General features: G+C 32.1%; 1 protein-coding gene across 5 annotated transcripts; it reads right to left on the bottom strand.

Moving 5' to 3' along the window:
- Positions 1-961: 961 nt before the first annotated feature.
- LOC124078566 (ankyrin repeat domain-containing protein 62-like) lies at positions 962-14,314 on the bottom strand. 5 transcript variants are annotated; one of them, XM_046423411.2, is made up of 6 exons: positions 12,301-14,307; positions 12,133-12,214; positions 9,705-9,885; positions 8,742-8,916; positions 6,179-6,597; positions 962-1,255 (listed from the first exon to the last, which is right to left on the bottom strand). In XM_046423411.2, exons 2-5 carry the CDS (start codon positions 12,209-12,211, stop codon positions 6,181-6,183), a joined length of 852 nt encoding a protein of 283 aa, XP_046279367.1. In that variant the 5' UTR covers positions 12,212-12,214; positions 12,301-14,307; the 3' UTR covers positions 962-1,255; positions 6,179-6,180. The 5 variants fall into 5 exon arrangements, with proteins under 5 accessions (XP_046279367.1, XP_046279368.1, XP_046279369.1 ...); XM_046423412.2 differs by having other exon boundaries at positions 8,742-8,856; positions 12,301-14,302; XM_046423413.2 differs by lacking the exon at positions 6,179-6,597 and having other exon boundaries at positions 12,301-14,314.
- Between the last annotated feature and the right edge of the window lie 288 nt (positions 14,315-14,602).

Here is a 14,602-nt window from a genome sequence, read left to right as displayed (position 1 = left end):
CAACAGTATACTCAATTAAATAAACCATGGATCTGTATAGGTACAAGTAAATGAATAAATTGAAAGTTGGATGAATAATATTTATATAGTCTCCAAGTACTTCCCCACAAAACTAAATAATTAAAGGGAAAATATGATATAACATAAGATATATCTAGGAGATAAGACCTTTAGTAATTAATGTTATTATCAGCAATGATGGAGAAATTAAAATATAGGTCTTCATCTTGGGATTTAAAGAGAAAAATCACAGAATCACTTTTGTGATACTCTTGCCCAAAATATGTAACCTTGTCTCAATCATAAAGAAAAATCCATCTTAGGCACATTCTACAATCATTATTCTTGAAAAGATTCAAGGCCATGAAAGTCAAGGAAAGATTAAGGAATGTTTGAATCTAAAGGTGTCTACAAAATACAATATTAAGTTCATTTCATGGATCTGAATGGAATTATTTTGTTATAAAGGACAATGTGAGGCAAGTTGCAAAACATGAAAAAAAAATAGATTTCAGTTGTAGAAGGCATTTGATAGAATGTATTAGTATTGGCTCTTTCATTATGAAGGTTGCATTGCAGTTATGCAGCATGTTCTGACTTTTAGGTAACATTACAGAAGTCATGAATGATAGCATATGACAGCCATTTACTCTAAAATTATTCTGTGGGAAAAATGTACTTTATGCTAGAAGTTGTAGCTAGACTATTATTTTTCAAGAAAGAATAAACAAAGAAAAAAGGCAAAATATCTTAAGCAAATGTATTTCTCATCATGAAAGAATTATAAGTTAGTGCTTTATACTAAAATCATAAAAATTTAAAAATAAGTTTTTTTTCTTGTTTGTAAGGAATATATGTTTGATGGCACTATAATTGTAATACATTAAAACATGTGATGTTTAGTTCCACCAAGGTAGTAATATTGACCACATTGGGTAATGTTTAAATGCAACAATTTACATAGTTTGGATACATAGAACTTTATTGAGTTATGCACTTGCACTTCAAATTTTGTTATAGATGCAAAGTAATAGTCTCATATTTTGAGAATTTTACACATGAATAATACAAACATTTTCTTCAATAAAGTTTTTAAAATATTATGGCGATAGTCTGAAATATGCAATACTATCTTTCATATCTATTTTTCTTTAAAAACCTCTGTGGTATCCTTTTGATGCTTCCACAAATAGATCTTGTCTTGGCTTTTTAGTAAATCTTATGGAAGAAACTCCAATTAGTCTAGATTCAAATTCTGTAGCAAATGGAGAGAAAAAGGATTATATTTTTTTTACCTCAAAGGTTTCATAAGCATCAATCAATAAACAAAAAGTTGAAAAATTATCATTGTTCATAAAATGAATTTTTTTTTACATGTGTACGACCACAATACAAAGTTACTATGAAACAGTTTGCCCATAGTTTTGTACAGAATTGTCATCGTGAATGAGTGTCAGGGTTTCAGATTTTCCATCCCTCTTCATGAATATAACAATCATGTACTAAGGTACTATGGCAAGCACTGGTATGACAAGATGGAGATGATAAAGGCCACTCCTCAACAATCATAATTTCCATACAGATTAACAGGCACTGTGACATGTGTAGAACAAGGTACTACTGAACACAGAGAAGGGATTTCTGTTCCAATTTTGTGGCAGTGTTGGAAGTCCTTCCATGAAGGTGCTACATGAGTTGACACCTGAAGGATACAGGGAAAGTATGACAGAGAGGGAAGGGATGCATAGAGACAATGAGATATGAGGAAAAACATTTGTGGAACTGTAAGTGGTCCTGTGTGACTAGAAGCTAGAGAAAAGTGACAGTAGTGTGAGTGGGAAGAGATAAGGTTGAACAACTTGACAAGAAACACTATGGTTTGGGTATTTTCACTTCTTGCTAAGAAATTTCAAACTTTTCTTGAGAGCAACACATAAACCAATGACAAAGTCATGAGCAGGGTGTTTTAAATGCTTGACTAAGTGTTGTTAGATGAGTCTGGGCTAACTGCCATAAACCACAGAAAATGGGTGATGCCTTTCTTTTGTCAAGAATACTTTCAGAGTATAGGCTGACAGTTTCAAAGTAGGGCAAAAGTGTAAAAAGAGGCAGTTTCAAACCTAAGATCTTTGATTTGTTCATTTCTCAGATTTGGAAACAATATACAGCTCTTTCATTTTAACTGATTTTTACTCATAAGGTAGAACCAACATTTTTGAAACATGTAGTTCAATAGTTTATGTACTTGATGAAAAATATGTAGAACTACTTCCAGCTATTTGTTAAGTATGGCCATCTAGTTTTTTTTTGTTTGTTTGTGCATTTTTTTTTGTATAAAAGCAATTATCTTGCTAATTCTACAAACAGGGTCTAAAGTAGATTAATGAACATAATAAGTACTATTTTGTGATAATAATGACGTGATGTTTAATGACTTTACATTTTTTTTACATGTGAAGATAAATTCTTTTGATAGATTTCTAGTCTTATCCTTCTTCTTCTCCTTTTTTTAAAATCTATGTAAGCAGCAAAGAGGCGTTTATTGAGAGCTAGCTCGGTCCTCTGCGCACACAGCAACTGGTGACACTGAGAGGCCATCCTTCTTTGTTAAGTGAAAGTATATTAAAACTCTTACTGTAGTATAACTATACACAGAAGCAGTATTAATTATGAACTATTGAAAAGATGCACATAAAATAATTTGATCTCTCTTCCTCCCCAGTTCCATTTACCTCTCCTGCCTTCACCTTTGGAGACATTCTGCAGTGATTAAGGAGAGGTGCCTCTATCTTGATAGAGGAGTGCTTTGTAAAGCCTCTCATTAAGGTTAGCATGATTTGAAAAATTAATCCTCCACAGGGAAATCTACAGACTACTAGATTGAATTTCAAATAAACTACCTATAAGGAAGTAAATAACAAACATAACTTTCTCTACAAAAAATAGTTGATCCCCCCAAAATCTTCCTTTGCATTGTATCTGCATTTACACACTCATTCACGATTGCCTTGTAAAACAATTACATGATTTTTTCTGGTAAGAACTAATGAGGATATCTTGTATTTGCATTGTGCTTAATAAATCACAGAAATATTTAACTTTTATTCTCTTTTTGTACACAGTCATCCAATTTTATGACTCTGAAGCAATTCAGGACCATTTCTCTCAATTTTTCCAGAAAAGTATGCATATAATCTAAGAAACAGTTAAAAAATACATAACACCTACCTTTGACCTTTAATTTATGTATTCAATGTTCCCTTTTCAAGTATTCTACTGCAATGGTGTTTTATATAACTTAGATGTGCTGTTTCTTTATCAGGAGTCTGCTAGTATTACCCTCCTCTAGGCTCTTTTTGATTCCTATATATTTTTTTTAAACTCAAATCCAAAGAAAAAGTGAGGCCTCTTTTTAACATAGGACTTAAGATCATCAAAATACCATTGAAGCTCTAAAACAAAGGTGCGATGAAATTGATATTTTAACAACAATGACACATAATGAAAACAAGATGCTATCTTTTATTTTCATGATTTTCTAACAGATATCTCACTATTGTAAGAGTCCCCCTAATAAAAAATGGTCAAACATTATAGAAATATCTTAAAATGGGTCCAACATAGTTGAACACTATTTTTCTTATTAACTCTCAAATAGAGCTCATCATTTTTGGAATAATATGTAAATCTTGCAAAAAGTATTAGGAAATCACATGGTGGGACTGCAAGGTTCCTGTTATAACTCCAGGAAGATGGGATCAGTGCTCAATGTACATAAGATGATAGAAAGAGTATAATTGACTCTGTTTTATAGTGGTTGCTTTTCAAAGACTCTTGATATCACTGCCACCTTAGACTGCTTCCAGTCATCAAAATTCATAGATACATAAAAATGGTCTTAGTATAGCACTGCTATACTGCCCATTAATCTGTATGAAAATTACCAGTATATGATTGTTGAGGAATGGCCTTTATCATCTCCATCTTGTCATCCCAGTGCTTGCCATAGTACCTTAGTACATGATTATTGTATTCATAAAGAGGGATGGAAAATCTGAAGCCCTGATACTCATTCACAGTGACAGTTCTGTATGAAACTGTGGGCTCCTTGTTTTACAAATTTGAATACATGCTTAATTCAACTAGTTTAAATATATTATAATAGCAGTAACAGTGAAGCAATAAACATATTTTACAAGAACTATGATAAAGATTATGTAAGTAAAAACAACTAAGGATATATTTTTATTAAAGAACTGTCAAAACAATTTAGCAAAAGCAGAAATCAAATAATTTTAGTGTTACAAGCTTATTTAATTTATAAAATTGTTTAATAATCCTTTACATTATAAACATCCATATTGGTGAAATTTTTGAGTATCAATCATACACTTTTGACAGAGTGGGAACCTTGGGGGTGGTGCTGGATAAACGAAAGTGTTAAAAGCACAGACAATCTAAAATCACACAGAAGCGATATCAATCACTTCAATATCTCTTTTCAATTACGGACAGTGATATTTATTTTAAAAATTAATTTAAGGAAAGCTCAAATTATAAGTTCAGTTAAATACAGTTAAGAATACAGTTAAGAAGTAACTGTCTCTTGAAAATGAGACCTCCAGTGATTTCTTTTAAAAAAAAATGTACGATATTTTTGTCTTTCTAAATATAGGTTAACATGACCTTTACTTAACATTCATAACTTAACAACTCAGTATTTCACCAAAGCCAGAACAAGACTACCAGAAATCAAATCTGAAACCCCAAAGAGAAATATAATGTAACTAATCTCAGCAGTTAGTTCTCAATGCTTTGACATGAAGCTACACAGTTTTGGTAGGATTCACTACATTTTCTCTTTGAATACAACTTTTGTGAGGTAACCAATTATATGTAATCCAAGAGTGCATTGGGACAGAACTTGTTCACAGAGGACAATATGGCATTTGGCTTTGCTGTTTCTCCATCAGGAGTCTGTTAGTATTATATTACCCTTCTGTAGGCTCTTTTTGATTCTTTGAGGATTGCACAAGACAATTATTTAGTATTTCAATTTTTTCCCAAATGACATGCATTTTTTTTAAAAATCTCATTTGTCCTCATACTTTTCCTGCTGTACCTGAATCCTGCCATCCTCATAGTCTAGAAATGGAGATTCAGTTTCAAATTAATGAATCATAGATGAGTACAACTATCTTTGTACTGGATGAGTCTATATCCTTTTCATGATAGCAATTGAGATTTGAAGAATAGTCTGAGCAAGATATCATGGACATAATCAATAAATTACAGATTTAATCAACCACAGTTTTGCTGCAATTGATCACATTTGTCTCAATTTATGATCATGAGAAGTAGATGCTTTTAAATAGTTGAGAGGTCATGAAGATAAATGAAATCTAGACAGCTATTTTTTTGATTTAAATCAATTTGACATGAATACAATTAAATCTACCAACTAGAAATATATAACATTTAGTGAAAGAAATATATCATGAAATACAGCATCTGCATTTCAGTTCGGCTGGGAAATCTGTAATGAAATGTTAATTGCAATTAGGTATAAGCATTTCCATTTATCTATTTCCTCATGGTCTTAAAGTTTGGCAACAGGAAGACATGGGGATGGTGTGTATTCCAGTGGTAGATCATGTGATTACCATGTGCAAAGCTTTGGGGTTTCAATTATCAGCAACAAATATAGATATTGTTTCAACATTATTGAGAATATATTATGAATGTCAGCATATATAGCTACTGAAAATCTATAATTCAACGTCTTAAAACTTTACAATTCTTTACTCAAAATGAAGTATCTATTAGGTCCAAGGGTTTCAATATTTTTTTTCTTAAATTTTAAAATGAGTTCTATGTAACTCTAAGTCTTCTGTGCTTAATTGGCTTATAACTGTACACATTTATGAGGTAGAGTGTTATTTCAAAATGGGCACACACTGTATAACAATCAGATCAGGGAAATTGGAAGACTTATCACTTCAATGATGTCTAAGTTGTATTTGCTGGAAATCAGTTATGTTTCTGTGTTGAGACAGAAAATGTGTTTATAATATTTGAATTTTTACATTCACCTAGATGCAACATTTAGCCATACACAAATATCACTTTGAGTGCCCCTTCAAAGACAATTCAAATAGTTTACTTGCTTGATACTTACCTTCATTTTCTGCTTTCTCTTTTCATACTGCTATCTTTTTGTAAAAGACTATTTTCATGGATTAACCTCATATTTCTGCTTTCCAGAAAGAGACGGTATCTTTCATTCTGAGCTTGCAATTGTCTTATAATGTCAAAACATTGGTTTTGGTTATGAGTGAATGTATCGATTTGATTTTCAAGTTTGTTTTTAAGGTCATGAAATTCCTGTTGAAGCTGTGTAATTTCACTTTGGAGTCTACATATTCTCCTCTCTCTAATAGATTCCTGCTTTCTGATGTGTTCTTCCATTTCCCTTTGTTCATTTTGATATGTATGTCTTTTTTCTTGTTCTGAAACCAAAGTCCTTACTCTGAGAGTATCTCTTTTCTGACCAATCTCATTTTCTAGGTCACTGGTTGTCATTTCCAACTGTGAAACCTGTTTGGAAGGAAGATCAGGATACCGGTTATGATATGAGAATTGCACACATTAATAAATGATAGAACTAGGGTCAGCACTTAGCATATGTATGTTTATCAATAAACACAATTCTGGAAAGCAGGGTGGGGCCAAAAATATAGGCAAGTAGTGAGATTTTTTAATACCTTTATCTATCTATTTGTTTACTTAAGTGGTGTTGAGGAGCAAACCTAGGGCCTCACCTGTGCTAGGTGAGCACTCTATTTCTGAGCCACAACCCCAGCCCCAAGTTGTGAGATTTTATTCAAGCCTTCCACCTCTGCTTCTAGTGCTCATCCACCATTCTGTCCTGTGAATGTATAAACATCAGAGAAGGCTTGTGTTGCAAGATACTAATGGCAAAAACAATTTCTAAGTTGCTGCTCAGTATTATTTGTTTGTTCTTAGTGAAGTTTGAAACATAATAAGTGTGAAATAGAGAAAATAAACTGACCCAATTTATTAGGAACAAATACCAGTAAGTTATTACTGCATACATATCATGGTATATCATTATTTACCAAAGTGTTCTATATAAAATAGGAGATTACTTGATGCAAAGTATTTCTCTTGTCAAAAGTGAGGAAATGATATCCAAAAACCAGGATCTCTGCTAGCCACATTTTTCCTTCTTACTTAAAAGCACATCTTCACATTAACACACCAAGGGAGTGAAATCACTTCCCCAAACCAGAAGATCTATTGTTAGAAATCAAGGGTTTTGAGATCCTAGAAAAATCATCAAATCCTGTGAAAAATATTAAAAGCCTTTTCTCTGAAACAGGACACTGTGAAAACCACCACTGGAGTGCTGCAGACAAATGGAATTGAATAATAACATTACTTAATCCAGTGGGACAAAAATGCCCACACCCTCACTCCCTAAATATGCACTTTATGGTTATACATTTATGTTTTTCATGATGGATACAGTTACTATTCACACACACACACACACACACACACTTGAAAACAATAGAGGAAAACAGTTGATTTCAGTTTTGGCCCTATTTATCAGTTTTTGTTTGCAAAATGTTTTGCTGGAATCCCATCTTGTAAATTCAGGCAAACTGTTCTCAAGAAAGTTACCTATAGGTGTCATTTTGTTCTGATGAGACCTAGAGATTTTTCAGTAGGTTTTGGCCTTATCTCAGTAGGGAGTAGAAAGTCTAAAAGCTTAATTAATAGTAGTATCTTCAAATTAAATAACCATTCAAAAGAAGTAGATTATTAAAGCACACAAATCTTTATCACACATGAATTACTCAAATTTAAACTGCATAAATGACAGAAAAAAATCCTCAAAGAGTAAAGATATTTATTAAATACAGGATAAATGCAATTGTGAAAAAAAATTTTAAACAAAATATTTAACTAGTTTCAAATCTATTTACTCTATACCTTAACATTTTAAAAATATTTTTATTATCTTCATTTACTTTTTCTTTTAATTTGTCCTTATTTTGCTCAAAAAACAGAGAAGCATTTCTTCTATTCTCCTCTTTTTTAAAAAAATACTTTATTTTATTTGTAGTTGTAGATGGAAATAATGCCTTTATTTTTTCTGTTTATTTTTTTGTGGAGCTGAGGATCCAACCCAGTGCCTCATACATGATAGGCAAGCTCTCTGACACTGAGCTATAGCCAAAGCCCCTCCTTTTTTAAGGCACATCTACAGTAAAATTTATAATCATATCAGTGATTAAAGTCAACTCTTTCACTCAGGAAACAAATATGGAGCATCTACTAGATGCCAAGATTTGCAATAATTAATCTTGCAACAAATGTCATCAATTAATTTTAGGGTGAGATAAAATTTTGTTTTAAACCAAAATAATAGTGTCACACTCCACATACCAATGCTTTGTGAGAATATACACTGCATGTACAATGGAGATCCTGGAAGATTATTTATTCTGGTATTGTGGTAGATGTCTGAAGTTTGTGCAAGTACACACCTATGATGATTGTATGTTGGTACAATTGCCAAACAGCATACTTCTCAGATCATATACCCTTCATGAAGTGAAACATGGCTGCATATAGTATGTTAAAGGGATAGTATAAATAAGTTTGCTGAAATAAAATAAAAAAATTTAAAAAGGTACTGAAAGCTCATTTACCTGATTAAATTCATCTGCTGTAATATTTAATTCTGTATCAAATTTTCTGACAGATGTTTCAGGTTTCTTTTTAATTCCTTTATTATCTTCATTTGCTATTTCATTTAACTTGTCCCTATTTGGTTCAAGAAACAGAGAATCATTTCTTGTATTCTCTTCCTTTTTAAAGGCACATCTGCAGTAAAATATGTTTATCTTAAAATTGATTTTTCCTGAGAAAAATATAACTTTATTCTACCTTTTATGTTTCTCTTATGGTAGCACTTACCTTGTTAATCATTATGTATTTTGTAACAAGACAAAATCCCCTTTGGAACAAGACTGAACCTAATATTTAATCCAATAATTAAGAGTATGGGTCTTTTCAACAAAGAAATAAGAAGAAGTTTTATTTATAAACCAGAGTTAATTTGAATAAAATAATCAGTAATCCCTTTCCATTTCATTTTTAAATGAATGTTAATATTAAAACTGTAGCTGAGGGTCTAGCTCAGTACTAGCATATCTACTTAGTTGAACTAACCCCTGGGTTTGATCCTATATAGCAGAAGAAAAACTATAAATGTTTTAAAATGTTTCTGGACAGTGAAAAATGCCCATTTTATTATCTTTGGGAGAATTGTAAATAACATAAACTTTCTTGAGAGGAATTTAGAAATTTATCAAATACCTTTTGAAAAAGTATCTCTAATCAAATAATTCTACATTGAAAATGTATTCAGAGTAAATTAAACAAATAGAGAAAACTGGTTTTCTAAATTTCATTCCTTGAAACATTGATTGTACTCCAAAAGGCAAAAATATAGATACAAAACCACTGAAATTTCTATTTGTTATAGAAATAGATTCCTATTCAGGTGTGGTGGTACATGCCTTTAATCTCAGTAACTAGGGCAGGAGTATCTGAAGATCAATGCCAACTTCAGCAACTTAACAAGGACCTAAGAAAGTAGCGTATCATACCTCATATTTTGAAGTTCTTGTTTCCATGCTACATTTTCCTTTTTAAGCTCTGATGTTACACTTTTTACTTCAGCATATTTCTTTTCAAGTTCATAAAGTTCATTTTCCAGTTTTGCATTTTTTTGTAGTAAACACTGTGAGCAGTAACGTTTTTTATGTTTTATTATGTGATGTGAAGAACCTGCATTCAAATGTTTTAATTGGATAACAGAATTTGTATCAGGAAGAAAACAAAATAGAAATAATATGTGAGTAATTTTCATAAGGAATGACTGTATATTTTCACATGCAGTATTCATACACTATACAAATGTAGAGTACCTAAGACGTGTGTGTACTATGTTCTATGGGATAAAACCTCTTTTGGTGTTTAGCTTAAAGTCTAGTGGATGTGCTCCACTGTGTCCAATAAATCTTGTCTTCTTTAGGAAATATTTCTGATTATCCAAACAGAATCTTTTGCTTGTCAAAATATTTCTTTGTGGAGAAAGTGAATGTCACCAGATTGAATGCAAAGAAATATCTCAAAGATTCATCCACAAAACACCTAATCAGTATAAATGTACCAATTCTTAGAAACAAAATTTTAAAATAGATAAAAATCAGAAATTCACATTGTTCACTATTTTTTACCTCATAAAAATAAATTTTATGCAACTCCTGTTCATCATTAATGGCCTCCAAAGTGAGAGATAATTTTTACACTTTTATCTGTGACCACCCTGTTCCTTATCTGAAATGTTTTATCTGAAATTGTGACAATATTATTTGCTACTCTAAAGACACAGTGTGCTTCATGCACTTCCAGTTGATTTGGACTCTAGTTATTGCAATAAAATTGTTTCTTTACTCAAGCCAACATTAGTACTTTTTCAATTTTTTCCACTATATCCTTTTAACTTAAACAGTAAATTGTTTCTTTAGTTGACAGTCCCTTTTGTTTGTGAAGAGGAGATAATATTTCCAGTCATCTCTGTGAAAATGGTGTCTATTTATTTGACTCATTAATTATGTTTGAGTTTCTGGTAAGTGCTAATGTAGATAAATGGTATCAGAGATAATGTCTAGCAATAATGCCTGAGCAGGGATATAAAAACTGATATTATCAGCTAGCTTATAGGAAAGGATAAGAGCTTGATAAGCAGTAGCAACTGAGGAAGATGACTATTACATGGGATCTGTATTTGTCTAAATATGTAGGGATCCATGAAGAGTAATACCAGAGGAAAGGGTAGAGGGAGGAAAGAGATAAAGATAATTAGGCAAATATCAAAATATGAAAGATTTATATGTAAATGTAAAATGTTTTGATATTCTTGTTCTAAAGAATGATTCATGTCATATTTGCATTGGAAGTAGATCACCCAGAATGTGGGCAGGTGAAGTTGAGGTGCATAAGAATGAATGGAGAACAATAGTTAGAAGGCATCAGTGCAAAATAAAGATGACACAGGCCTGAACTAAGGGAATGTTTCTGAGCATTTGGGATACAATATTTTCACTAACCCAGTAAAGAATAAAGTGTTGTTAAATTTAATAAGTAAAAGAAAAATTCTGGGTCTCTGTGAAATGAGACTCTGTCCAAAACAAAAACAAAAGGTGTCAAAGAAGATGTAAAATTAAGCACCTGAACTCTTTAAGTTGCTTGTCTTTATCATGTGATTTTTTAAAAAATTTAACATCTTCCTATTTCAAGTGAAAGAATTTGTGTATTTTCTCTGAACTATTCAAATAAAAAGATTTTCCAGGATCATCAACTTTAAAGAGAAGGCTGGCAGCCAGTCTCAATTGTAGAGCAACTGCTCAGCATGTTAAAAGGCCTGGTTTCAATTCTTCCCTCCATGGAAAAGAAAAGAAAAGAAAACAACAACAACAGCAACAAAAACAAAACAAAACAAACAAACAAAAAAACTGTTACCTAAAGTACAACATATGTTCATTGCAATTACTCAATAGTTTGGATCATGCACTGGAAATAAATTAATAAATTATTTTAAGAGATGTCTCTCTTATATTTCCCAAACTGAACCCTACCCTCCTGGCTCAAGTAAATTTGTGCCTCAATCTTTTAGGAAGATGGGAATATAGTTTTGCCCCACTGCCTATCTCTGCCATAAGAATTTTAAAACTATATTATTTTAAAAAGATTACATTCTGATAATTTACCTTTGAGAATCCATAAATGGTGAAGGGATTACATTAGGGAACTTGAGACATAGTAAAATTTGAGAAACAGTTCAAATTTTAAAAATCTTTTTCATATGCAGGAATATATTATTTAAGAAAACTGAATACCAATATTGAGATTGATATTTTTGAGGATAAATCCTCTCATTAAATTTCAGAAAAAAAATAGGAACAGGGAAACTGCCAGCATTTCCAATGGTTTCCAGGTAACTTTACAGAAAAATTGTACTGCAAAATTTACCTGATTTGAGTGTCCTTCTTTCTTGCTTCTGTTTTGACTTATATAGAAGAGAATCTTTGATTATGATGGAAGGCTTCATGTGCTTAGAGACAAAGATATCATATAAATAGTGTGTATTTAATCCAGTACCCAGTTAATACAATGAAATAATCATAGAAGATCAATTACCTTGCCAGAAGCATGTGAGTTCTGAGATACTGAAAAGGAAAGAAAATATATTCTCAAAAAACCCCCTGAATATAAAGAGAACTACCCTCATAATCTTACACAATGAATATGAACCCGAGTCCCAGTGGTTATGTATCATAAACATGATTTTAACTTTGGTGTGTCTTCTTGTTTGGGACTTTTTTTGAATATAGCCACATGTCTAAAATGTGCTAAATCAAAATTGGGAATATAGCTTTTGTAATTAATGTTCCAATTTTGAGGTCACATTTGCCATGACCATAAATACATAATCAAAGGGTATATGTACCAATGAAAAGATGCAGAATGCTGGTGAGCACAGTGATCTGTATTCAGAGGAAAATAGAAGGATCTGAAAAGTTCAACATGAAAGCTGAAGGAAAAACACAGCTACATATATCTTCCACGAAACTGTACAGAACCTCTCTTCATTTGCCCTACAATTTAGTAAGTCCAAATTTGTGATGGGATTCTAGGAGAAGGTTTACTTAATTTCTCCTCAGAGAGTTTTTTGAACTAATTAGTTCAGACATATGCTTTTAGAAGAGCAGCTAATACACATGTCCTTGTTTTTCATACCCATGTGGAGCACTAGTGATTTTTTTCCCCTGTAGCCTCTGATTTAACCAATGTCATTTTTCTTTTTCCATTCTTGCACAAAGATACATGCCCCACAAAGAAAAAATGTAGGACAAGGCATAAAGAATTGAGATATGGCAATCCAAAGAAAAAGAGATCTGAAAACTGCCAGAATTATCAGACATTAATAAACCTTTGTATTTTAGTCATTGGAATATAACTAAGATGAACAGTTCTGCTAGTTAAGGAATAAACTTCATGAAAACTATGAGTTAAAAATGAATCTGATGTGGTATATCTTGACAGATTATCAAATTGTTTAAAAAAGGGGTTGGCTGATCAAAAAATTAGGTATCTATCAATGAGAAATTTGCTCAGTAATAAAGTGAATTAATGGCATGCTCAAGTTTCATTCCAAATCATCAGTAAAATAAAAATGGTAAACATAATGATAATAATAATAATTAAGTAAATAGCTGTCTTGAAAACAAACAATGTTTCAGCGATGCTAAAGTTCTCATATGAATGACTCAAATGGATGCCACATACATCATGGAAGCTGGTAGGGGTGGAGAAGAGAAGTTTAATTTGAGGTTGATACACTGAAAAGAGATGAATTGCATTATCCCAGTATTCTCATTGTTTTATCCAAAATTACCTAGGTAATTCTTTGGTTTCTCTCTAATATTGCCTCCCATTAAGCTTTAACCAAGAAACCTCTAGAGCTGGAGACTTGATTATTTCCATTCTTATTTACTTTCCATGTATTATTCCATCACGTTGTCTTGAGAAATTTCCATAATTATGCCTGATATTTATGACATAAACTGTTTTTTCTTTCACTGGGGCTACCTCATACATTTTATAGCTTCCAAACTAGGTAATAAGCATGTGACTTATAAATTATTCCTTTTTCTGTCTACTCCATCAGTTCCTGGACTTAAAGAGGACACTTTTGCATCACATTGTAATCAACAGCTTTGTTTATTCCACCCACAATTGAGTTTGTGGTAAGACCTTGAGGAGAAAACAGGTGCCAGGGATGATTTCTTTTCTAGAGATGGAAATAATGGAGACTTCAAAAGTGAGGTTATGTGCCAGAGGCTAGAAATGCTGAGCATGAAATGCTGTACATAGAGAAACAGGGTTTAAAAGGGAACATGAATGAATGAATGAATGAATAAATAAATAGAACATGTTTTTATGGTGATATAGTGATTTGTAAGAGAAGAATCAGAGGAATTGCAGGCAGAGAGAGGGATCAATATACACAGTGAGGAAAAATTTGTATTATGAAAGATTTCTAGGAAAGTTAAGGTGCTTGGACATCCATGATCTAAAGAGGGCTGATAGTCATATGTGCAGTATATGCATAAATAACAGGACCATCCTCAGTGCTATAGCAGGTTAACATGAAGGACCTGTGCACGAATGGAGATACATAATGAGAAGGCCACAGTGCACTGGAAGTTGATGCCAGCGTGAATGGAGGGAATGTTTCTGGAAATACAGAGGATAGAACAATTTCAGTGAACTGTGTAGAATGAAGACTAATTACAGAAACAAAGAAAGAAGCTGGGCCACAGGAATGTGTGGTTGTGCTCCTGACTATAACTCAAGGATTCAAATAACATGTGTAGTAAGTGCAGCTACTGTGAATGTTGCTTTCCTTTATCATGTAGTTTCTTCATGGCACTATCTT

This window comes from Marmota monax, unplaced genomic scaffold (genome assembly GCF_021218885.2).
Source record: "Marmota monax isolate L192 unplaced genomic scaffold, Marmota_monax_Labrador192_F-V1.1 WCK01_AAM20220418_F8-fsc02188, whole genome shotgun sequence".
Lineage (NCBI taxonomy): Eukaryota > Metazoa > Chordata > Mammalia > Rodentia > Sciuridae > Marmota > Marmota monax.
The sequence above is the reverse complement of the archived record's forward strand: the minus strand, read 5'-3'. Positions and strand labels throughout refer to the sequence as shown.

Bases quoted from the DNA above. Each gene is read 5' to 3' on its own strand.
- LOC124078566 (XM_046423411.2), bottom strand. From the start codon at position 12,211: ATGAAGCCTTCCATCATAATCAAAGATTCTCTTCTATATAAGTCAAAA. The intron at 9,886-12,132 runs GTAAATTTTGCA...ATTTGAATGCAG, and splicing joins AAGAAGGACACTCAAATCAG to GTTCTTCACATCACATAATA. The intron at 6,598-8,741 runs GTAAATGAGCTT...CCTTCCAAACAG, and splicing joins CAGCAGATGAATTTAATCAG to GTTTCACAGTTGGAAATGAC.